The sequence below is a fragment of the Panthera pardus genome, unplaced genomic scaffold, assembly GCF_024362965.1.
Source record: "Panthera pardus isolate Hobbes unplaced genomic scaffold, ASM2436296v1 HiC_scaffold_4, whole genome shotgun sequence".
Classification (NCBI taxonomy): domain Eukaryota; kingdom Metazoa; phylum Chordata; class Mammalia; order Carnivora; family Felidae; genus Panthera; species Panthera pardus.
Genome location: NW_026526969.1, coordinates 11,040,942 through 11,067,171, shown reverse-complemented (window position 1 = coordinate 11,067,171; position 26,230 = coordinate 11,040,942). Strand labels below are relative to the sequence as shown.

Below are 26,230 nucleotides of genomic sequence, written 5' to 3'. Positions count from 1 at the left end.
GCCCAGTAAGCTGCGGCCGGGAACAATCCACACACAGGCACGCAGCCCACGCACACCTCCACCTGCACCCTGCCTGGGACCTCTCCACAGGCTGGTGCTTACGTAAGACCACACCCAGCAGGAGATCACCGTAAACACAGGTTATACGTAAATTCACATGTTAGTAACTTCTCAAGATACGGACGCCCATATGAAGAGGGCTTTTATTTCTCAAAGTACTTCCCCTGTGCTCACTTCATCTTTCCAGCAATCTGACCTTACACTAAGAGAGGAGGAGGAGGTTCAAGGACTCTCCAGTGTTCTCAGAACCAATGGGAGTTTAACGTGAGTCTCCCGATACTCGAGCAAGGGCCCTGCAAGGCACCAGACTCAGGCCCAGCGCCCTAAGGGCCCACATCACACCTACCTTCACCCCACACATTTGTGCACAAGAGGCAAAGTGCTTTCTGTCCCCAAGAGGCAAAACCCTGCTGGTTACCACCGCTAGTGTGAATTTCACAACTGGGCTGGTCAAGGGGGATGTGAGGGGTCCTCACGAGGTCCAGCCCACAGGCACAGCCAACACACCGAACCCCGTAGTTTACGCCACAGTCAGGGGAGAGTTGAGGGAACGTGTCCACAGAAGACTCAGCCCCACCCCCCATCGTGGAGGAGGAAAACTCAGGAACAGTTCTCCAGGGAGCTTTTCAGACAGGAGTGAACCACACATTTTTCTCTGGATTCAGAAAAAACACCGTTGATAATACCATCCATATTCTTATATAAAAACTACCCTTATTCTTCCCAAACCAGTTAAGTGCTAGAAAGTAAACACGAAGCAAAGTACAAACCCAGACATTCTTTTGTTGATGTTAAACTGCTCACAAATGTCAGATGCCAGCACTGTGAGCTGGGGCCCAACAATGCTGTCCAGTCTTCGGCAAAAATCCAACGTGGGCTGTACAGAGGCTAACGAGTAATTTAAAAAATAGTGTTATAATTCTTTGCGTTGAAAAGGTCAATATTCATCTAACTGTCTTAATTATAGTATTCCAATGAATACGTTTCTGATCTGGAAAATCCAACAATTAAATGACTGGATCTCCCCCCCACCCCAATAGAAGAGAAAAAGAACAGTCAAAATCAGTTATATTTAAGGAGAGAAGGAGTCAAAGACTTGTCTCACTGTGAATATCGATTTCAGCACACCCTGTGGGGCTGGCTGTAAATGGGTGGCCTACCCCAAGTAGGCCTAAGAAGGTCAAATAGTTAAACACGACGGGGCTCTCATGGGCCAGGTGCCGTCTGGTGCTTTACCAACATTACCTCATCGAATCCCCAAAGCCCCCTTTGCAAAAGGTCCTCTTGTGACATTTCACAGGCAGGAGGCACAGAAAGGTGCCCAGGGCTAGCTGCTAGGAAGCAGGGAGGCTAGGATGTTAAATATATGAATGAGAGCTCATCACCACGGCAGAGATCACAGAGGTGAGCCATGCTCACAAGGGCCTCTGTGACGGCATGGTTATTGTTTAGGAAGAGGACACGGCAAATTGTAAAGAGAAAAGGCTTATCTACTCAGGCTCAAGTCAGATACAGGTGGGTACCTACCATCAATCATAAAGCACACGGCTGCACTCATGGCCTGGGAAGAGAAAACAAGCCAAAGATTACAAAATGGCACCAAAAAGGTCTCTGATAACCAAACGCAGTGGCCCTGCCTGAATTTGCAATTAAATCACCTTTTTTCTTTTTTTTTTTTTTTTGGTCAACTGGAGAAATGTGGACACAGAGTGCCTATCGGGGATGCTAAGGAAGTGTCGTTGATTCTGTCAGCTGTGCTGGTGGTTATGTGAAAACAGACGCCTTTATTAGAGCCAACTGAAGCCTTTATGAGTGAAATGACATGATCTAACACGCTCTAGCAAAAAACACACAGAGGAAACAGATGAGACATTAGCATGCCGTTCATTCAATTAAGCTGTGTGATGGGCGCCTGGGGATTCATTATTCTAGTGTCTCTCTATTTTTGCGTATGTTTGAAAATTTTCATGAACAGTTAAAAAACCCCTAGCAAATGAATGTCTCCTTGTCTCCCTTCTGATCACAGCAAATGTTACAGTTACGAGTTGACTACAGGAGCCAGACCAGGAATCAACCTAAAATGTTTCCATTTTTCAGTATACAGTGTATACACAGTACACAGAACCTACGGCTTCATGGGAAAAAGCCACAGAGATCCTGCGGAGGCCCGCTCCTCTAGGCAGCCACTTCTGACCGTTTTAAATACCAAGGCTCTACCACTGTGACCTTCAGATGCCACACTGATTCCCTACTCGTACCATGACACAAGTGACCCTTCACCAGCCTTCCTCTTCTTCCCTGTCGTTCGGAGCACTCCAGTTTGTCCACTGGCCACCTTACGGTCCCAAATGGCCCATTTCTCACACCACAGCCCCAGGCATGAGCTCCTAGATTGCCATTTATCATTTTAAAAATTCATTTGGGGCGGGGGGTGAGCATGAGCCGGGGAGGGGCAGAAAAAGAGGGTGAATCCCAAGCTGGATTCATGTTGCCAGCACAGAGCCTGACACGGGACTCAATCTCATGAACCATTAGATCATGACCTGAGCTGAAGCCGGATGCTTAACCGACTGAGCCACCCAGGCGCCTGGATTGCTGCTTTTTAAACGAGAACACTTAACCTTCCCCCGTCTCTGCACCCCTCTCCACATCCACTTCCCCACCTCCAGCAGCTGTGACTTTATTTTCACACACTCACACTTGAGAACGTCTGCACTACTTTGTAACTGAATCACAATTATCACCTGCCTATAAACAGGCTGCAAAACTGGGGGCTCACAGGCGAGTTCCATCCAACGGGTGTTTCTTCCTGGGTAATTCTGACTTCGATGCCAACTAGTTTTCTACCAAAATTCCACCATCCAGCCTCTCCTGAAATATCAGCCAACCTGGGACCACTAGCTATGCATTTCCAAAGTGCTACCTAGCGGACGTGAGTGGCCTCTGGCCTCCTTGTGACACATACGACTCTGTTTCACAGAACCCTCCATCCTGAAGCCCCGTTCGCTTCAGGGCTAATGGAACCCATCTGCAGGGTCCCTGCGGGGATGTGCATGTGTGACCCCTCATGGGCTGACTTTTTAAATGTGCCTTTCAAGACTCCGTTTAAAAACCTGAACTTTGACTACACAGAAAAGCACAGAGAATGGCACGATGAACCCAACAGACCATCACTTTCCCAACAACTGTCAGCTGACGGACTGTCCTGCCCACCCTCCCCGCCTGCCACATGTTCATCTCAGACACCACATCAGTTACTCCAGACACAGACCAGTAGGTATCTACAGAGGACCAGGACTCGGGAGCACATCCAAAATGGCGGCATGAGGAGGTCCACACTCTCTCTTCAAACACCATAATTGGAGGAAATTATAAAAAACAGTAATTTAAATTTCCAGAGGGAAACTGTTCTAAGGGCAAACGGCAAATGGAGGTCTGTTTCTTCAAGAAAATCTACTGAGTCCGAGTATTAACTTCAGAGCCGTCAACACATATACTAAAAGGAAGAAAGATCTCAAATCAAGAACTTCAACTTCCATCCTCAGATTTTGGAAAAAAGAAGAGCAAAGTAAACCTAAAGCAAGCAGAAGGAAGAAGAGAATGAAGATTAGAGCAGAAATAAGTGAAAGAGAATAGAAAAATAATAGGAAAAATACCAAAAGTTGGTTTTCTGAAAAGATGAGCAAAACTGGAAAACCTTCAGCTCGATCAGCTAGACCAAGTGAAAAGATGTAAACCACTAAACGAGCAACTGAAGAGGGGACATCACTACCGACTTATAGGGGAAAATAAGATTCTTAAGGCTTTAAAACTATGCAACATTCTATGTGAACAAACTGAAAAACAAGCAACATGAACAGATTCCTAGTAGGACATAAGCAACTGAAACAGACTCAAGAAGAAAGACAATAAAACCTGTAACAAGTACAGAGACTAATAATTTTAAAACTTCCAACAAAGAAAAGCCCAGATGTAGATGTTCTACCATGACCAAATACTCAAAGAACCAACAGTAGTTTTTCACAAAGTCTTCCAAAAAACAGGAGAGGAGGAAACACTTCCCAGCTTATCCGGAGGCCAATTCTACCCTGATAGCAAGCAAAGCCAGATGACGATTCAAAAGGAAAGAAAAACCACAGGCCAACATCCCTTCGGGCCCTGAGCCCACCCGGCATCAGTGGACCTCTGGAGGTCAGTGACTCTGGCGGTCAGCTGAATATGCGTGGCCAACGCCCATTAAACACTCTGGACATCGAGGCCCATCAAGCTTCCCTGGATGACAATTCTGCACACACATCACACGTCACCGCTGGCAGTAACAGGCCCTGCGCTGTCTGCACGGTTCCACCGCGAGAGGACAACTGGAAGCTTGCGCCCAGTGCCTCCTGGATCCTGCCCCGTGTGCCTCTTCCCCGGGCTGTCCTTCACCCATACTCCTTTGCTGCCATTAACTTTAACTGGGAGTGCACCGGCCACTCCGGGTCCTGTGAGTGCCTCTAGCGAACTCCTGGCCTGACAGTGGTCCTGGGGGCTCCCGAGCCAGCAGTGTGTGTCCGAAGTGAGGGTGGTCCTGGGGACCCCTGCACTGTGCGGTTAGAAACGACTGAACTGAATACATTAAAGAGGCAAACTATATGGTATGTGAACTACAACTCGATAAAGCTGTTTTGAGGAAAAGAGAACACTGTGAAATAACTGTGATGTCCTCTCACCACATTTAAAATTCTATCTATTGATTTGACTCTAAAAATGGAAATCCAATAAGAGACTGTACCAGGGTATTTCTTCCATTAGGGTTCAAAGTCATTACCCTGAGTCACTCAGAGGAGAATGATTTTAAGTGTGACAGAGAGGCGGGCCCTTCCCTACCCCCGTATGCCACACTTCACTTCGGTTCATTTTCAGACACATCTGTTTGTTTGTCTTCCCTGGAATTCTCTCCTTCTGGGCCCCTCCTTCTGACACCCAACACTTAATCAAATCTCTTAGTCCTGCTATGTCATGAACTCAACACCTTTTTGTTCTGGAGCCCCTGTACCCAGGACAGAGCCCCCTTTCCTCTGACTGAGGGAAGGACACATGGGGTAACCTTCCTGAAACTTTGCATGTTTAAGAACATCCTTCTTCGAGGTCACTCATGATGGATAGTTTGGCTCAGCAAAGAAATCTACACTGAAAACCATTTTCTCTCAGAACTTCTCAAATGACTTGATTTTCCTTCTGGAAGCTTCTAGGATCTTTACACTTCTGAAACTGCCCATTGTATGGGTAGAAATACGTCTTTTTGGTTCACCGTGCAAGACATTCAGTGGGCCTTTTCGCTCCAGCAAATGTGTACCTCTTAAGCAAAAGGTGTCCCCATAACCACTTTGTTGCTCTCCTCTCCTCCACATTGTGAATCACATGTTGAAATTCTCCTCTCCCATTGTTCTTCTGTATTTTCATCTCATATCCTTTCATCTCATGCTCCAGGCAAGACAATTCATCTTTAACCCTTACAATGAAGTTCTGTCAAAAATTATAATTTTGGGGGACAGGGGCTGAAAAGGTTGTTGTTTAATGGGTACAGAATTTGTGTTGAAGGAAAGTTCCGGAAACAGTGATGATGGCTGCACAACAGCGTGAATGTAGTGATGTCACTGAGCTGTACACTTAAAGATGGTTAAAACGGCAGGGTACCTGGGTAGCCGAGTCGGTTAAGTGTCCGACTATTGATTTCGGCTGAGGTCACGATCTCACAAGTTTGAGACCAAGCCCCACATCGGGCTCCGTGCTAAGCATGGACACTGCCTGGCATTCTCTCTCTCCCTCTCTCTGCCCCTCCCCGGCTCACACTTTCTCTCTCAAAATAGACATTAAAAGGAAGAGGGTTAAAATGGCAAATTTCATGCCACGTCCATCTTGCTCCAGTCAATACGCTTAGGAACTGTATTTTCAGTTAAGCCTAGTTTACGCTCGTTCACGCTCACCCGGACTCTTTTGTGTCTTCCTGGTTCTATTTTATAGATACACTTCTCTAATCTCTGGACGCAAACTTTTTCAAGTTCTCTCTGTTCCCAGAGTCATTTTTGTTTCTCTCAGGACCTACAGTTTTGTTTTTCCAAACATGCTGAAGGATGAGGGAGTGCGTGGCCAAGCAGGGAGGGGGGCTTTGCTCTGGGGACAGGACGAGGGCAGCAGTCACACGGGTGCCTGGGGACGCTACATGCTCCCAGGTGCTCACGCCCACACCGGCCGCTCTAGGGCTCCCCCGATCGTTCTTCTTTAAAAGGACCCTCGAGGGGCGCCTGGGTGGCTTGGTCGGTTAAGCTTCCGACTTCAGCTCAGGTCATGATCTCACGGTCTGTGAGTTCGAGCCCCGCGTCGGGCTCTGTGCTGACAGCTCAGAGCCTGGAGCCTGTTTCAGATTCTGTGTTTCCCTCTCTCTCTGCTCCTCCCCCGTTCATGCTCTGTCTCTCTCTGTCTCAAAAATAAAATAAAACGTTAAAAAAAAAATTTAAAAAAAAAAAAAAAAAAAAAAAAAGGACCCTCGACTTTCACCCGGGGATGGGTGTCAGCTGCCTGTGTGCAAGCACAGGAAAAGGGGTGGCCGGCCGATTTATATACATTTCACCTACTCCCCTTCTTTCCAAGCTCACGTCCCCCTTCCGACTCCTCAGGTGTCCCCCCAAGCCGGGAGCTTCTCTGGGCTTCTGGGGGGCGGGTGGGCTCTTGCCCGAGCACACTCCCTCCACTCATGTCCTCGGCCAGACTTCCTCCACCAGCACCACACTTACACCCCCTTTCTGCCTTCCAGGGAGAGACAGCCCCCTCGTGCTCTGATGTGCACTCCCCCCTGCGCTCTTACAACATCATTTCTAGGCCTTTACAAGTTGAAACATAATTGTACTCTCAGGTGGGGAAGAAGATAAACATACATGCTTAGCTTTCTTTCTTGAACCAAAACCACCTTTAAAAAAATCCAGCTTCTGGGGCACCTGGGTGGCTCAGTCGGTTAAGCGTCCGACTTCGGCTCAGGTCACAATCTTGTGGTCCGTGAGTTCGAGCCCCGCGTCGGGCTCTGTGCTGACAGCTCAGAGCCTGGAGCCTGTTTCGGATTCTGTGTCTCCCTCTCTCTGCGACCCTCCCCCATTCACGCTCTGTCTCTCTCTGTCTCAAAAAATAAATAAAATAAACTTTAAAAAAATCCAGCTTCTAACAATGGGGCACCTGGGTGGCTCAGCTGGTTAAGCTTCCGACTCTTGATTTCAGCTCAGGTCATGATCTTGCGGTTCGTCGGTTCGAGCCCTGCATCGTGGTCTGCGCTGACAGGACAGAGCGAGCCTGCTGGGGAATTCTCTTTCTCCCCCTCTCTCCTTAGCCCTCCCCCGCTCTCTCACGTGCGCTCGCTCTCTTTCTCTCGCTCTCTCTCATAACAAAGAAATGAACTTAAACAAAAAAACAACCTAACAAGATGATACCCTGAAACAAACGGACACTAAGGTTATAGAATCAGCAAGTCCTCGGCTTTCAAATCTGCAAAAGCAGAATTCACTGAGGCATAGCCAGGCCCACACCAGAAGGCACCGGACTACCAGGTAACACAACCTTTGGTGGCCTCTGGTTTGTGAGCGCCCAGGACTTCAAACCCTGGTGAGTCAGAACAGTATTTGAATACAGATACAGTATCTGTCACTCTGATTCTTTGGCTAATAACAAAAGTACTGAAAAGGAGCTGAAAATAAGCCCACTATTCTAGAGGAGCACTCATTGTGAGTTATACAGTGATTAGAACTCTCAACTTTTGTTCCGAGAAATAACGAAGAGGTATGTACGTGCACACACTTGTGTACACACGCAAGAAGGATTTACTTTTCGCGTTAATCTGCGACAGTGGAGGGAAAAACAGTTGTTACCTTATAAACAATTAAATGCAGGGCTTCATACGTGTCGTCCGTATTTACAAAAATCTTGGGGAATCTGCATTTTGCTTCTGGATCATTTAGGTTCAAGGGTCCAGTAAGAAATCTGCAAAGTAAGCACGGAAATGACTCCATTCAACTAGGTAAAGTACAAACAGAAATATATTACTACTTAATATATATTCATTTTGGGGGGAAGACACCAAATCAGAATACAATAAAGTTTTAACTCACTGGAGACATCAGAATTTCCTTTGCTGATTATTGCCAATAAACAGCACAAAGGTAATTCAGTATTGATGATTTTATCTTTACCAAAAGAGATCATAAAATCTAATACTGTTTTTCAGAGAACACAAGTTTTACCTTCCATAATGTTGAAGATTTCCTGGCATCTCTGCCCTTATTGGAGAATCTCTTCCCGCCAACTGTAAACAAATACAATGTTTAGAAATGACTTCTTAAATATTCCTACTTTTAAAGCTTTGAAAACAGCACTCATATCTACTAGTTGGCTCCAGACCATTTTTCTGTATCATTCTCTCCTCTTATCCCACCAAAGAGAGAGAGGAAGGATTACAGAGGAAAGAAGGCACTGATATGAAGCAGAACCATCATAACTTGATCATAACCTCAACTCCATACACTGACTTAGTCCCTTTTATGCCAGTAACCAGAATCTCCCACGGGGTTAACAGATGCTAGGCGATGACCACCTCATAGGACCCCTAGAGAGAACACACTCTTCCTATCTCCTCGTCATGGAAACTCAAGTTAGTACAAGTTCACCAACGCACACAGGTCCTACATGGCAGAGCCAGGCATTGACCGCAAGCCTCTGTGACATCAAAGCCCCTGCCTCGGCCAGGACGTCACGCCCCCTCGTGGATCTGGATGTGGAGCATGGAGCACACTCCTGACATTCTTTCTCTGAAGATGTACTGCTTTCAACACACGTAGGAAAAGGGAAAAAAATCCAAGTCGTGTTAGCTAAAACCTGTTACTCTAAAACTTTTGACATTCTTTCAGTCTATATAAAGTTTTAGCATAGAGATCCCCTCCCCAAAGATTGAAAAACATTCTAAATGCAACAGTAAAAACATAGCTCCAACTCTCCCACGTGCGGTGGTCATGAGACAAGACCTCATGCATCCACACTCACGTTGCCACGTTGTGTACTGTGGCTTCCTATTTTGTAAGCCTGGCTCCTTGGACTTATCATCAAGCACCAAACAGAGTTCCCTGTTGCAGCAGTGGCACGGTCACACGTGGAAAAGCCTCCCGACGGTGTGCATGTAAGCAGGTAATTTAGCATCAGGCAGACCCTGAGATCAAGTCCTGGCCCTGCCACTTACTAGCTAGTGACCCCGGGCACATCACCGAAGCCCCCTAAGCCGGAGTATCCGACGTGTAAGATGGGCCTCCGGATGCCAGGAGATCGTTCACGTTTGCTGGTCGCTCGGTTCAGTGTCTGGTATGTGGTACGTTCTCAAGAAACACGAGTCACTGCACTCAAACCGCCTGGAAAGGGACTAAGTACAGGACTAGGTCCTTCTCAGAACCTTCCTTTCAATTTCTTTTTCTTTTCCTTTTTTTTCTTAAGTAAGCTTCACAACACGGGGCTTGAACTCATGACTCTGAGATCGAGACCTGAGCGGATATTGAGTGGGACGCTGAACCGACTGAGCCACCCAGGGGCCTATCAATTTCCTACCAAAGTCATTTTCTTCCTGTTGTTTAACTCACAGTCTTAGAGGGAGGGCAAGGAGAGGGCAAGCACATATATGCACCTGAGCCAAAATGGCTTCTGGGCTACAAGTATTTTTCATCTTCAACCCGAGGAGGGCTGCAGAAGGGCACTCTGGGGAGAAGGCTGCAGCATTACTTACTGGTCTCTGCATAAAACCACAGTGGAGAAGCCAGGCAGGCAACAGAACAGCCACTCAATGACACCTCACGTTGGTAACGACAAGGCTACGGGATTAACCTTTGTTCTGTCAAAGATCCTGGGTGTTTTCAAGTTCCCAGAACCCTACCTAAAATCCCAGCTTTTCCTCCGCTCAATGAATTGCTCCTCTTAAGAACAGACCTTTCTATTGCATTTGAACCTAACAAAACCAAGAGGTGGCATATGTGGTTTTCTGGGCTAATGAATACACAACCAAATACTTATCATACCAGCAACGTAAAACACAGATCAGAACTGCCCCACCCACCACCGTGTTACTCCGCCCTCCTCCCCAGCCCCCCAGCCCGGGCGCGCAGGTGTGCGGGGGTGTGTGTGTGTGTATACATACAGGATACACACACATAGAGACGGGGGTGGGTTGGGGGAGCGGGGGAGAGAGACTAGTACCCGGCCATACCTCAGGTTCAATATGCCTTGGAAATAGAGATGTGGTGAGGTATTTGTATAAAATTCTCATGTCATCTTGCTCTAACCCACTCCTGAAACATCAGAAAAGCACGGTGTTAAAAGCCTGGAACTGGTCTTCCGTCTTCCTATGGCTCTGATTGTAACAAAGCTCCTCTTTTCCTCGTTTCCATTTTATCAAGATGCCGTCTCTTTGTCAAGTTCCAGAAGGGAATGGATTCAACTAGTCTGGCACCGGCAGTTATCCTGACCTGGCGAAGGCTACTATTGTGCCATCCTGTACTCCACGTGCCATTTTAACAAAAAGCCACCAGTCTGATTTGATGGGACTTGATTCTCTCCTTGAATCCCATGGAGGATTCCTCAGGGAGCATTAACGACCACAACGCTCCACTTTGGGCCGCCGAGTCCCCTCCGCTTTCTAGGCCATGCGGAAATGCATATGCCATCGCCCAGCCTCCCGGCAAATACTGGCATGCTGTAGACGGGGGATGTGCTCCCGCCGGGTCTCAGAAACATACGAGGATTTTAATTCTATGATTTCCGTGTAGGCAGAAAGGAGCAAGACAAAGAAAGAAACTTTCAGGCAGATCTAATCTGACATGAGGCGAGAATAAGCATGTGGAAACAGGTGCGGAGACACTAGCAGGCATCAGACCCTGTCTGAAATCATGTGTCTAGGTAGGGGTATAAACAGACGATGAGGAGTCTGTCTGGGGTTTTTTCTCTTCAAGAGAACAGGAAAAAAAAAAAAAAAAAAAAAAAAAAAAAAAATCCTGCGCTAAGATCCAACTCTATATAAATCAAGCCTCTACAGCACATTCCAGAGGCTTGGTCTGCTTTTCCCAGAAAGACCATCTGTTAGAAAAATCTGGCTTGTCCTGGCAAATACATGCTGTTCCCTTACTGAGACTGTTCCGAGGCTGTCTCACCTTTTCCTCTTCCTATGCCACCCTCTTCCTTCCAGGTTCAATTTTCAAAAGGTCTGGTCCACAGCTGAAAGTGTAAGGGGGCTCTGGCCCCTTAAGCAGGTTTGTTCTGTTTTCCACCAAGCAGAACCTTTAAGGTTTGTCGTAGGACAACCCTAACTCTCCAACTCTCACGCAGCCAAACGAGGCAGACCAAATTTCCAAATCAAACGTGTGAAGTCACCTACTCTTTCGTTTTGCAGAAAAAAAAAAAAAAAAAACTCAGGTAAGGGGAGAGAAAGAGAAAAAAGGAAAACAAAACAGATTCTGGATGTTACGATCCTTTCAAGACAGGAGTCAGAAGTGCTGGTGGGGCAGGGTCGTCGATGGTCAAGTAGAAGAGATCATCACGTGAAGCACTATGTTCTGGGCCATTTCTAGCACTGCCACTAACAGCAGCTACTGGGCCCATCTGGCCACTGAACACTTGAAATGTGGCTGGTTGCGGTAAGTGCTAAAACACACGCTAGAGTTTTAAGATTTAGCACCAAAAAAAAAAAAAAAAGTCATTAATAATTTATGTTTTTACAAGTGGAAATAAATAAGCTTAGAAATACTGGGCTAAAATATTAATTTCACCAGTCTTTTTTTTTTCAACATAGCTACTGGGAAACTTAAAATAATACACGTGGCTTGACCCCTATTCATTCTGGATGGTGCTATTCTAGGCCACAGGGCGCAAAGTAGAAAAAAACCCGTAAGAAGAAATGGAAGAAAACACTACTTAACTGCTTCCTATGTGTGCCACGTTAGGGCTTGGTTTTTATCACTTAAGACTCAATGCTAGGCACTAAATACTTTGGTGGTGGTTTTCTGGATTGAAAACTTAAAAAGAAAAATACTAAGTTGCAGCCAGCTGTCCCAAGCACAAAACCCGAAGCAGACAATTCCTGCTTTGCCTGCACTAAGGCCTGCCCTAGTGGTAGGATCTCCGTTAGCAACCCTCTCTCCAGTGTTTGCCACCCAGCCCTTCTTCTGCTCCCCTAAGAAATAAAACGCAAAATACAAGTACAGATACAAAAATAAATGAAGTAATAATGCATTATAATTATAGAGGATGTTACTACTGGGGAACAGTTTTTAGGAAAAAAAATAATAGTTAAAAAAATCAAAAAGTTCCTTCCTTAACACAAATAAGCAAACAGATAATACATAAAGCAAAAAATTCCTGCACTGGCAGGTCCAAATGATTCAGGATTCTATGAATGGCTCACATCAAACAGGAAACAGACTGCTCATGTTTAGACGTAAAGGTGTTCCTTCAAAGTCTCTCAAATATACTTATTTAATATGAATAATTAAAAAAAAATTAAAGTCTGTTTATTTTGAGAGAGAGACAAAGAGAACATGAGTGGGAGAGGATCAAAGAGAGAGAGGGAGAGAGAGAATCCCAAGCAGGCTCAATGCTGTCAGCAATGAGCCCAACACAGGGCTTGATCTCACGAACCGTGAGATCATGACCTGAGCCAAAATCAAGAGGTGGACGCTTAACCGACTGAGCCACTCAGGCATCCCATTATAATTTTTTTTCTTAAAAAAACAAAACAAACAAAAAAACACAAACTTTTCCTCAGCTTAAATGTCAACTGATCCACTTGTGTGCAATGCAAAATCCTTTCCATCAGGATCAGTTTAGTCTACAATATGGACTACATTAGTGTCGCGTATTAAATGTAAAATAATCTAGTCCAGATTATGCTCAACTTTGATTAACTTAAGTATCTAAAGCAGTTATTCATAAAAGCATTAACCTCTGGAAACTAAATCCATTCACTAAAAAGAAAATACTCTCAAAAAATAGGCCAAGGGGGGTGCCTGGGTGGCTCAGTTGGTCAGACGACCGACTTCAGCCAGGGTCATGATCTTGCAGTTTTTTAATTAGAGCCCCATGTCAGGCTCTGTGCTGACAGCTCAGAGCCTGGAGCCTAATTCAGATTCTGTGTCTCCCCCTCTCTCTACCCCTCCCCTGCTCACACTCTGGGTCTCTCAATAATAAATACACATTAAAAAAAATCTTTTTTAATAAAAAAAAAAAAAAAAACAGGCCAAGAAAAAGCAAAATAAAACAAAACAGGCCAAGAACTCTGGACAAGAAAGCTGAATGACCTCCTACCAAAGAGCAGTAATGTCGAATGCTATCATGGCCACTGTAAAACCAAATCCATCCATGAAATGCAACACAGTTCAAACAGAAGAGATTTTCTACTAACCATTTGCTTTGAGCTCACAACCAACATTTACTGAGCACATACAGTGTACCAGGTTCTGGCCATGTCCTGGAACAGACAGATATTTCTACCCTCAATCAGTTAATTTCAAAACAATAAAGTAGCAAACCAAAACCATCAATACATTAAAAAAATCATATGCCACGATCAAATGGGATTTATTCTCAGAATGCAAGGGTGGTTCGATGTTCACAAAACAATCAATGTGATACAGCACATCATTAACAGAAAGGATAAAACCCATATAATCATTTCAATAGATGCAAAAAAAAAAAATTTGACAAAGTACAATATCCATTCATGACAAAAACCCTCTGCAAAGTAGGCCTAGAAGGAATATACCTCAACATAATAAAGGCCATGTATGAAAAACTCACAGCAAACACCACACTTAAAGGGGAAACATTGAGGGCTTTTCCCCGAAGATCAGGACCAAGACCAGGATGCCTATCCTCACCACTTTTACTCAACATCGAACTAGAAGTCCTAGCCACAGTAATCAGACAACAGAAAAAATAAAAAGGCATCCAAATTGGTAAGGAGGAAGTAAAACTGTCACTATTTGCAAATGACACGATACTCTGTGTAAAAACCTCTAAAGACTCCACCAAAAAACTGCTAGAACCGACAAATAAATTCAGTACAGTTGCATACAAAATCAATGCACACAAATCTGTCGCATTTCCATACACTAGTAATGAAGCAGAAGGTGAAATGAAGAAAACAATCCTATTTACACTACACTAAAAATAATAAAATACTTAGGAATAAATTTAACCAAAGAGGTGAAAGACCTGTACTATGAAAACTATAAAACAATGATGAAAGAAATTAAAAACACAAATAGACATTTTGAAGAATATCGTTAAAAGGTCTACACTACCGTAAAGCAATTTACACACTGAATGCAACCTCTGTGAAAATACCAACAGTATTTTTCACAGAACTGTAACAATCCTGAAATCTGTATGGAATCACAGAAAACCTTGAAAAGCCAAAGCAATCTTGAAAAAACTAATTCCAGATTTCCGATTACATTATAAAGCAGTAATTAAGACAGTATAGTACTGGCATAAAAACAGACAAATGGTGCTGGGAGAAGTGGACAGCAACATGAAGAAGAATGAAACTAGACCATTTTCTTACACCATTCACAAAAATGAACTTAAAACAGATAAAGGACCTGAATGTGAGACAGGAAACCATCAAAATCCTAGAGGAGAAAGCAGGAAAAAACCTCTCTGACCTCAGCCGCAGCAATTTCTTACTTGACACATCTCCAAAGGCAAGGGAATTAAAAGCAAAAACGAAATATTGGGACCTCATCAAGATAAAAAGCTTCTGCACTGCAAAGGAAACAATCAACAAAACTAAAAGGCAACCAATGGAATGGGAAAATATATTTGCAAATGACATATCGGACAAAGGACTAGTATCCAAAATCTGTAAAGAACTCACCAAACTTCTCACCCGAAAAACAAATAATCCAGTGAAGAAATGGGCAGAAAACATGAATAGACACTTCTCTAAAGAAGACATCCGGATGGCCAACAGGCACATAAAAAGATGCTCAACGTCACTCCTCATCAGGGAAATACAAATCAAAACCACACTGAGATAGCACCTCATGCCAGTCAGAGTGGCTAAAATGAACAAATCAGGAGACTATAGATGCTGGCGAGGAAGTGGAGAAACGGGAACCCCCTTGCACTGCTGGTGGGAATGCAAACTGGTTCAGCTGCTCTGGAAGACAGTGTGGAGGTTCCTCAAAAAATTAAAAATAGATCTACCCTATGACCCAGCAATAGCACTGCTAGGAATTTACCCAAGAGATACAGGAGTGCTGATGCACAGGGGCACTGGTACTCCAATGTTTGTAACAGCACTTTCAACAATAGCCAAATTATGGAAAGAGCCTAAATGTCCATCAACTAAGGAATGGATAAAGAAATTGTGGTTTATATATACAATGGACTACTACGTGGCAGTGAGAAAGAATGAAATGTGGCCTTTTGTAGCAATGTGGATGGAACTGGAGAGTGTTATGCTAAGTGAAATAAGTCATACAGAGAAAGACAGATACCATATGGTTTCACTCTTATGTGGATCCTGAGAAACTTAGCAGAAGACCATAGGGGAGGGGAAGGAAAAAAAAAGTTAGAGAGGGAGAGAACCAAACCATATGACACTCTTAAAAACTGAGAATAAACTGAGGGTTGATCGGGGGTGGGAGGGCAGGGAGGGTGGGTGATGGGCACTGAGGAGGGCACCTGTTGGGATGAGCACTGGGTGTTGTATGGAAACCAATTTGACAATAAATTTCATATTTAAAAAAAAACCAGACATACAGATCAATGGAATAGAACAGAAAACTCCAAAATAAACCCACAATTATACAGTCAATTAATCTTTGACAAAGGAGGAATGAATATCCAACGGGGAAAAGTCTCTTCAACAAATGGGTATTGGAAAAACTGGACAGCGACATGCAGAAGAATGAAACCGGACCACATTCTCACACCATACACAAAAATAAACTCAAAATGGATTAAAGACCTAAATGTGAGACCTGAAACCATAAAAACCCTTGAGGGGAGCACAGGCAGTAACGTCTCTGACATCGGCTGTACCAACATTTTCTCTCCCGAGGCAAGAGAAATAAAAAAATAAACCATCTGGGACTCATCAAAATAAAGTTTCTGCACAGCAAAGGAAACAATCAACAAAACTGAAAGGCAAACTGGAATGGTAGAAGATACTTGCAAATCCAATAAAGGGTTAATGTCCAAAATAAATAAAGAACTGATACAACTCAACACCCAAAAAACAAATAACCCAATCAAAAAATGGGCAGAAGACACGGATAGACATTTCACCAAAGACATCCAGATGGTCAACAGACACCTGAAAAGATGCTCATCATCACTCATCATGAGGAAAATGCGCACCAAAACTACAATGGGAGATCACCTCATTCCTGTCAGAATGGCTAAATTCGACATTCGACAACCCAAGACACAACAGCTATTGGTGAGGATGTGGAGAAAGGGGAACTTTCCTCCACTGTTGGCTGGAATGCAAACTGGTACAGCCACTGTGGAAAATATTATCAAGATTCCTCCGAGTGGAAACCAGTATGGAGGTTCCTCAAAATATTGAAAATAGAACCGCCCTATGTTCCAGCAACTACACTACTGGGTATTTGCCCAAAATATACAAAAACTCTAATTCAAAGGGATACATGCACCCCTATGTTTATGGCAGCATTATTTTCAACAGTCAAACTACAGAGGCAACCCAAGTTGCTTAAATAGATAAACGGATCAAGAAGATGTGGTGTACCCTTGTTAAGATGAACACAGGGTGTTATACGTAAGTGATGAATCATGGAAATCTACCCTCAAAACCGAGAGCACACGGTATATGCTGTATGTTAGCCAATTTGGCAATAAATTACATTAAAAAAAAAGATATGGTGTGTATATACAATGAAACATTATTCAGCCATGAAAAAATGAGATACTCCCATCTGCAACAATATCAATAGAGTGTAATGCTAAGTGAAATAAGTCAGAGAAAGACAAATACCATAGGACTTCACTCATACGTGGAGTTTAAGAAACTAATGAGCAAAAGAAAAAAAAAGAGAGAGAGAAACAAACCAAAAAACAGACTCTCAACTATAGAGAACAAACTGATGGTTCCCAAAGGGGAGGCAGGTGGGGGTAGGCAGGAACAGGGGTGTAGGGATCAAATAGTATACTTATGATGAAAAAAACAAAACATTAAACACAGCAACACCACCACTGGGCTCCACTTGACAAAACAAACCATTCAAAACTAAAAAACGTATGTATATCTACGGTAAGCAATACAAGCAAATACATATTCTGCTCACGAAATACGAAATACTTCATAGGTATTTTCATACACTAGCTTTGTGATCAACAGCCGCTTCTCAAAATGTGCTGTTTTTCTTAAAGCTCCTTCTTGTGGTGACTGTCTGGGACCAGCTCTGTCTGCCCTGCCAGCATATTAGGGTGGGACCACAGAGCAGCTCTGTACGGCCACCAGAGCTGGGCACTGCTTAACCCCAGGGGGTGTCGGGACATCCTTCACAAAGACAAAGATACCAAGAGGATCCCAGGAGCTGGGCAACATTTAGCCCTGTGAGCTGAGGCTTCTGGGACGCAGCCAGGCTTGCTCGTCAGGCTGGCCCCACAGCCTCTCAGCAGGAGCTACTGACCTTGAGGGGACCCTCTTGCTCTAAGCCTGAACCCTTTCTCACCTCCTGAGCTCATACCCACGTGAGCCCTTCTGCTGTGCCTGGCGACTGGAATCTGAGCTGCCCTTCCTCTGCCAAGGGCACCAAGGCCACGGACTGCTGTTCAATTCCAGTTTGTCCCTCAATCTCGTCACCGTGGCTGTGTGCACCCTTCCCAGCATCTCCCTGTTAATTTCTGCCTTTGGAAAGCCACTCCCTCCCCATACCTGACGCCCTCCAACCCTGTGTAAGTAACTCCCCTTCACCTTCTCGCGGCAGCATTAAGAATTTCATCTCACTACTACAGCGTGCATATCATAAAAAGCACCTAGAACAGGGCCAGCTAATACAGCATCAGGTTCCCTGCTAAATAATTTGTTAAACAAAAAAGAGGCCTTCTCATCTGGAATTTGTTGTTTTCATAGGAGAAAACAAACTCTACATCAAAACTCATCAATATGTTTAATAAACAATGTGTTTAACTTCTTTCAGTCAATTTCTCTTCCTAAAATGAGGCTACAAGACCTTGGCAGGGAGAGGACGGGTTTCGGGGAACCGTGGAAGGTTTCAGGGAACCGTTACTGCCCTGTTAGCTGAACTCGGGTTTAGCGCTCAAACGTGGCCGCAGCCCTAACTGAAGAAAGCGGGGTATTAGTACAAGCAAACACGAACACTGAATGCGTGCGAGCACCCGAAGAGCTCCCGGACCCCAGCAGCCCATCTCAGACACAGATGAACAGCCGGCTCCACACCCCCTGCAGGTCTATGCAGTCGCATGCACGTGCGCGTGACTTTGCTGGAGCTGTCTTGCCGCAGCTGAAAGCATTAGTTACAGTTTATCTTTTCTTCTCCAGGATTAACATTCTCAAAGAAATTATGTTTTTGTTCTCACTACAGGTTGCACAGTTTGTTGCTAGTGGGTAACTTCCTGGTTTTATAGCACATTTAACTTCTCGGGTATTTTTTTTTTTTCATCTAGCTTCTTTAAAACAAAGTCTGAAAAGTATGCTTTCCACATTTACTATACGGTTTCTTTAAAGACATTTTTGGAAGAACGCCAAAATAAAAACGGGCTTCTTAAACTCAGCTCGGCAGAAACGTTTTCTCCACCTTGCATGGCGCCAGTTTTAAGCTCCCCTGCTTGGTCGTTTTAACCCAAATCACCCTACTTTTGGTTTAAGTCATCACTGCTTTATTTTGACACGATCTATAAAGACGCTTCCCACCTTGCCCTTGCCCCCTTGCTATCTGTTCCAGTCCAACAGCCTGCTATCAACCCAGTCACTGCGGTTTTTATGATCCTCAAAGATTTTCTTCTTTTACAGGCCAAGCCTCGGGAGCATACATACCAGATCAGCTGATCGTTATAGAGGAAGGCGGTGTATTTGACTATACTCAGGCTTTCCTCCATTCTATTAATAAAGGATTGGATTTTCAAATAAGTCATTTTATCCAAGGGGAAGAAGCTGATTCCACCAAAAATGTCGAGGAGATCACATGACTGCAAATGCAACGTTTGCAAGTACTGTAGGGAAAAAAAAAGGCGTTAAACTTAGAGTACACAGAATAGAGCACTGACAGTTCAGGGTAATTAGTCAATTTATGATACGATTACGTACTACTGCGCCGAGAAGACCAGTAAGGGGGTGAGCCACAGCTAACCAGATGTGCAGTCAGTACCAATTTCACGACATTAAGTACAAACATAACTAATGTTTGTTCAGGATTGTGTCTTGTCTCTTGGAATCACTAACTCCTTACGCTAGCACTCCTCAAGTTATATCAACCTTATCAGGGATGTCAACAGTGACGTCGCGGACAGACACTGCCACCTCCTACCAAAATAACGCTGAAAGGACAGGTAGTCAGTTGTTGATGGACAGGAGGGTAAAGAAGGCAAGAACAGGAATCAGGAGGCAGCAGGAGGGTAAATAATTATGGTCAGTAAAGTGAAGAAACAGGGGCGCCTGGGTGGTTCAGTCGATTAAGCGGCTGACTTCGGGTTAGGTCATGATCTCATGGTCCGGGAGTTCAAGCCCGGCGTCGGGCTCTGTCCTGGCAGCTCAGAGCCTGGAGCCTGCTTCAGACTCTGTGTCTCCCTCTCTCTGCCCCTCCCCTGCTCACACGCTTGTGCTCTCTCTCTCTAAAATAAACAAATGTAAAAAAACAAACAAAAAAAAACAGATCAAAGATAATTTAGGGAAAAAAACAGAGAATTATTCCACTAAAATAAACTGATTTTTACCAGAGATAGAGTATATAAAATGTAACTTACTGTAAAACAGAGTGGCAACTATTTAGGGACACTCATTCATCATTTGGGAGGGAAAAATCACATTAAAAACCACTATGGGGGCGGGGGGGGGGGGGGGGCGCCTGGGTGGCTCAGTCAGTTAAGCATCTGGCTCTTGTTTTTGGCTCAGGTCACGATCTCACGGTTCATGCATTCAAGCCCCACATGGCGCTCTGTGCTGACAGTGCAGAGCCTGCTTGGGTTTCGCTTTCTCCCTCTCTGTCCCTCCCCGCGTCACGCTCTCTCTGTAAATTAATAAACTTAAAAAAAAAATAAATAACCACTAATGGGATAAAGTCTGTGTCACAGCCAAAAATTTTACCTTGAGTCAACACAGATTACTACTCACTAAACAGAGTATTGTTTCATCAATCCATAAGAACGTACAACTCAGGCAAAGAGTTTAAATTCTGCTAATTAGCCAATCACCATGCAGTAAGCCCACACTGGCCAACCCAGGCGGGGCAAGGATGAAGTCACAGGGTGTCTCCAGGATGCTGTGGGGGTGCACACAAATAGCAGGATGCTCTGATCCCGCACAGAGGTGACAGAGAGATTCGAGAGTGCACATCTAAAAAGTTTCCTCATTGGTCTGGTTTTGCCGCTAAAGATCTTAGGCTCTCTGCCACCTTCCAGTCCTAAGTTTTTTTTGTCAATGAGTAATGAACTCATGTATGTGTATTTCTCAGGGTCTGTTTGAAGACTACTAAGATTATAAATAAAATTCCAAGTACTTACCCGATGGAAGAATTTCTCTAATCTTTCTTTTAGGAGCTTGACACCTCCATCTTCCATGGCTCTCAGAAAAGTACCATTAAAAAGCTAATGATGTAAAAGATTTTTTAAAAAGTCAATTTCTTATGCCCTTCAATTTCCCAAGATAACAAATTCTTCTTTTCCTTTTACATTGACTAATTCGGCTTATTTAATCCCTGCCCCCCCCCCCCCCCCCCATCCCGTTCTTTTTAAAAGGGGAAAACATGTACAGGAGAAAGCCTGGGTTATAAAATAAATCACAAAAAATCAACACACTATTAAGTGATATCATTTCCATGTTATCACCTAATCATTTAGGATATATTTTTTTTTAACCTCAACTCATACTTAAGTTTCACTTTATATAAATTCTATCACCAGAATGTCTCTTCCTCAAGAACATGGAGTTTCTTGTTTACCAATGGGGACACATTCCTAGCACAAGGCTGGGAATAAAGAAAGACTGAATACTCAATGAATAAGTATATGCATAAACCTCAACCCTGTTTCAAAGGCCCCATTGTTTCCTCCCCTAAAACAGATACATAGTCACCAGGCAGTCATCTAAAGAATTAAGATTTTTAAACAATCCCTGGAAACAGGTAACTGGCTAGACTCCATTCAGAAAGAGCATCATGCTTACCTTGTACATGCTATAGCACTGTTGTAGCACTGAACTATAAACCTTGTCCTGCAAACAAAGACATAGATGTCAATTTTAGGGGAAAAAAAGTCCGCTGTATAACAAATGTACAAAGACTCTTGGCAAAGCAATATAATGCTTACAGACTCAGTCCCACAACAGTTGTGTGCTGAAAATAAAAGGTATTTAAATTCAGTTATGAAGCAGTAATTTTAGGAGGGCCTTGAACATATGACTAGGAGGCACTGGTGAGACGGGATGTACATTTTTATAAAACTATGCTAATGTAAGCGATAAACATAAAGCTTCACTATGCGTATCCTGAGAAGCTTCCGTAAAAGTGACCCGGCTTAAATCTGACCAAGTCACTCAATATATTCAGTAATAAACTTTCAAAAAATAAGAAATAAAAAAGGACACGTTACCAGCAACTCCTCCTCTTGATATTCAACAATTGGTTTCCCATCTTTACTTTGCTTTTCAATTATAGGATTCCGAACGACCTATGCGATTTTGATAAAACGAAGTTACACAATGAACCAATCATATACATTTTTAATCTTCCCTTAAGTTAAAAAATTTGAGCAGGTCACAATACCAGAAACACACCTTCCGAAAACAGCCCCAAGAACAAATACACTGAATAGAAGTCTGACTTTAAAACAGCAACCCACCCGACTGTAATCCTACTTTGCAGCAGTTAAAATGAAGGACTCTTGAGTTAACTTGAGGACTTTCCTCAAGTCCTAAGAGTAAAGCAAAGGTCACCCATAACTTCACCGCACAAATTCAGAGATGAAAGGGATATATACTGTGTATATAAATACCATGACCATCCAGAAATTTTCTTCTGGCTCATTGAAGAACTGTCTGTTCTTCTGCGTATGTAAAGATTTTGCAGGTTTTGATGGACTAAAGGTCCTAAAAAGATTAATAAAAAAAGGATAATTGGGGACAGTTCTCCAAGTTGTAGAAGTTGTAAGAACTCGCTAAGCTCTGCAAAAGCACTTTAAAAGGTATTACCTGGTAAACTGTACAATAGCTTCACATAATCCGACGTTTCTAATTTTTTCATTCTTTTCTACTTCGTTTGGGTAATAAAACAAAATTTTATTTTCCTCCTAAAGTGTGAAGAGACAGAATCGCCACATTAGTATCAGCATTTTTCCCATCTCAGCTGTTGAAAAAGCTGTTCAAAGTCAACGTCTGACGTCACACGTGCTAACAAAAAACCAAAACAAAAACCCTTTTCAGTGAATCCAGAATTATCTTTTCCTCACTATGTAAATAACGCTCATGAGCCTGGAAGGCAATTGTGATCATCAGTAAGTCACATGTCATCTGAAGGAGCACTTAGGCAATTATTCTGAAAACTCGATCTTACGGTTTCTTGCCTCCTGCTCATTTGTAAACCAACGATTGTAAGAAATGAGCGTGTGCGCACGTGCGCAGACGTACGCCTCCAGGCGAGTCAAACTCAGCAGGTTCACGGGCACTGAGACTGACAGCCTTTAAAGCTACCGTGATTTTGCTGCCAGCGGAACCGGACATCCTTGGAGGAAGTCACCGTCCCCACCTAGAAAATAAACAAAACCCACCCCTGGGATTTATATATCAATTCGGAAAAGAACTTTCCAAGGGGAAAGAACTTTCCAAGGGCCCTCCAAGCCTGCGTTATTTTCGGGTTTACAAGTCCAGCACTCTCGATCCACGGTTCCGGGGGGGGGGGGGGGGGTGGGTGGGCAACAAAAACATTAGCTCAATTTTAGTCACCCAGGAATGATGCAAAAAACAGAGCCTCAACCCGTGTGGAGTGACGAGCTTGCTGAAGCTTCATTCGACACACGGGCTTAGATCCAGGACTCGGAAGAGACCCTGCCGGCGTGGTCCGGCCCCCGTTTACTCCCCGGCTCGGGCGTGCACTTGGCACAAAAGCAGCCTCGATAAAAGCCGCTCCAGGAGCGCGGTGACAGGTGCTGGCCGGGGTCGCCTCCCGGGCGCGCCCCTCGGCTCCCGGGGCCGCCGCCGGCCTGCCGCCCCCGCCCTCGGGCCCTCCTCCGGCCGCCGGCTGACACCGGCGCGCGGTCCGGCTCCGCGTACCTCGCCCTCACGCGGCCCGAAGCGCGGGTTGTAGATGAAGAAGCTCAGCAGCGCCGGCGGGAACTGCTTCTCCTGGGCCGCCCCGGCTCCGGCCCCGGCCCCGGCCGCCGCTGCCGCCATCCCGGCCCGGCCCCCCAGCCTCGGGAGCCTCCCTCTGCCCGCCCAGCGACAGCCGCCCCGAGGAGACCGCACTTCCGCCTCGCTCGCGGCCGCCCCGGAAGTGGTCGCCGCCGGCCCGGAAAAAGAACCCGCCGCCCAACGGCCCCTTCTGGCGAGCGCCCGTGAGGATTGGTTCCCCCTTGTTTGCTGGGCAGGTGTTTCTCTTTTTTTGAGTTAAGATGAAAGCGAAACTGTTTGCGCCCAGATGTCTGCCCTGGCGGAAGGCGAGGGCCGCGTAGTTGAAGAAAAAATAGAACCGGCATAGTTTTCTAGAAGTAGGTGAAGGCGCAAAGGAAGCTTCTGCGGTGAAAGAAACGCGTGTAGGGGCGGACGGGCGTTCAGCTGGGGCGACTGGCCCACTTCCATCATCTACAGGGTCCGTCCTGGCATTTCTGGGTTTTCTTAATCCCCGTTTGAGAGACCGCAGGTGGCCGGTGGATCAAACGAACCCGACGGGGTTTGCGCCTCACGCCAATTCCCCAGGCTCAGGCTTGGAAGATTGCGCGCAGATGTGAAGGCGCCGGGCTCCGCGAGGCGTAGTGTGTGCGGTCCCAGCAGGACCAGAACGCGGCCTTCTCCGCGGAGTGCCTGATCCCGGACCTTGGCCAACAGGGTATCGTCCTGCCTTAGCTTTGAGGACTCCCCTGCTTTTGAGCTCTGCATTGGGACATGATTGGAACAGCTCGTTACTTCTAGCTTCTGGCATTTGGAGTTCAAACCCGCTCAGCGGATCGCTTTGCAAGTTCAAGACGACCTTGCTTTAAGGTCGTTTCATTTGTCACAGATGAAGTTTAGAAACGGGACCTCTTATTCAGTCTGGAAGAATAGATCTTCATGTTTAGGAGCGAGATGCATCGGAATTTGGACATGAGATAGATCTGGGTACTTAATCCTAGCCCCGTCGCTCGCAGGGTGTGAAACCTTGGACCGATCAGCTAGCCTTTCTCCAGACTCTAGTTCGTATTTGTAAAATGTCTAATGGGGCGCCTGGGCGGCACAGTCCGTTCAGCATCGGGACTCTTGATTTCGCTCAGGTCACGATCACAGGGTCCGGGGATGGAGCCCCGTGTGGGGCTCGCTGCTGAGTGTGGAGACTGCTGAAGATGCTCCCTCTCTCACTCTCTCTGCCCCTCCCTTGCTCGCTCACGCTTTTTAAAAAATAATTACAAAATAAAATGACTGACAGTAAATGCTTAACTGATAGGAATTTTGCTTTGAGAAGTCAGTGCGACTATGGATTTGCCAATAGTCAACAAAATGATTATCACTTGCTCTTCAAAGACTTTCCCAACTAGCTTACTCCAGTGGATGAAATTCTCCATTAGATAATAGTGTTTTGGTACTAAAGCAATAATTTATGAGTATTTAATAGTAGAACCCCCTTCCTCCCTTCTTTTGTCCCCCCAAGTCTCTGGGGACTTCTAATACATAAAATAGATGCAGGGCTTCCGTGGTTGAATGAGAGCCCCAGGGGTATGACTGAGGCCTAAAAGCACCCCTTTTTTTCTACTTGCTTCCCATCATTCCCATCTCCCTTAGAGACCCTAAAGCACCTGCCTAGGTCCCTGCGACTTGAGGAATACTTTGAATACTCCAGGTGAAAGAAGTCCCTCCTTTGTCTCTGAGTACATACTTCTGGGAAAAGTAGTAGAAAGAGCCCAGGGCTTAAGTTGGAACCCCTGAATTTTAGTTCTGGGTTTCGGCATTTCCCAGTTGAATGACCTTTGACTCATCACTTCTTTAATCTCCGTTTCCTCCTTGGCAAAATAAGGTCGGTACCTGCCTCACAGGGTTACTGCAGAATTACACTGGATGATACAAATGAGAACACCTTGTAAAGTACAAAGTACTATATAAATGTGGCAGAGGGCACTTAACAGTGTTAGTCAAGCTTTCTTCCCGGCACACTCCTACTTCCTTGTATGCTTTGCCTCCTCTGCACGCATTCAACTAATTGAAATAATTGCCACGGGAAAGAAAGGATACAAAACCAAAAGGAAACCAACAAAACTCCAGAAATCAAAGTGCTTTCTCAGTTTCAAAAGGCAAGGAAGCAAAACAGCGTGGATATTGGCAGCCCCCTCTCTCACTGTCGGAGGGCAGACCTGGGTGCCGGGGGTGGAATGGGGAGGATGGACACCTAGGTATGTTGGAGACCGCACAGTGGAGAGGGTGTGTCCTTGCTTCCTTGTGAAGCCTGGAGCTAGCAAGCCTTGTAGTTTCCCTCTGCGTCAAGCATGGTGCTGCGGCTGTACCATATCCTCATGAGCGTCCAGGCAGTAGGCTGTACTTGGCGCAGGACGTACCCAAATACTAATATACAGAATCCAGAGAAAGCCAGACCCGAGAGGCCTTAAGGTCAGGACCAAGTGGAAGTAGCTGTGGCCTTGAGGGGTAGGTCAAGTGGACCTACAGGGGTAGGTCAAGGCCACAAGACTAGAGAGGAATGAGGAGGACTTAGTGGTCGAAGGGAGAGAAGGAGGC

General features: G+C 45.1%; 1 protein-coding gene across 1 annotated transcript in view; it reads right to left on the bottom strand.

Moving 5' to 3' along the window:
* CCZ1 (CCZ1 homolog, vacuolar protein trafficking and biogenesis associated) overlaps positions 1-23,792 on the bottom strand; it is a 34,009-nt gene extending 10,217 nt beyond the window's left edge. The window contains exons 1-12 of the mRNA XM_019422595.2: positions 23,588-23,792; positions 22,511-22,608; positions 22,315-22,408; positions 21,913-21,990; positions 21,488-21,535; positions 20,827-20,910; positions 19,145-19,320; positions 10,328-10,409; positions 8,328-8,389; positions 7,956-8,067; positions 1,588-1,621; positions 831-948 (exon numbers count right to left, since the gene is read on the bottom strand). Coding sequence (XP_019278140.1) covers positions 831-948; positions 1,588-1,621; positions 7,956-8,067; positions 8,328-8,389; positions 10,328-10,409; positions 19,145-19,320; positions 20,827-20,910; positions 21,488-21,535; positions 21,913-21,990; positions 22,315-22,408; positions 22,511-22,608; positions 23,588-23,707 — 1,106 coding nt within the window. The 5' untranslated portion in view covers positions 23,708-23,792. The remainder of the gene's footprint in view (positions 1-830; positions 949-1,587; positions 1,622-7,955; positions 8,068-8,327; positions 8,390-10,327; positions 10,410-19,144; positions 19,321-20,826; positions 20,911-21,487; positions 21,536-21,912; positions 21,991-22,314; positions 22,409-22,510; positions 22,609-23,587) is intronic.
* Positions 23,793-26,230: the final 2,438 nt, after the last annotated feature.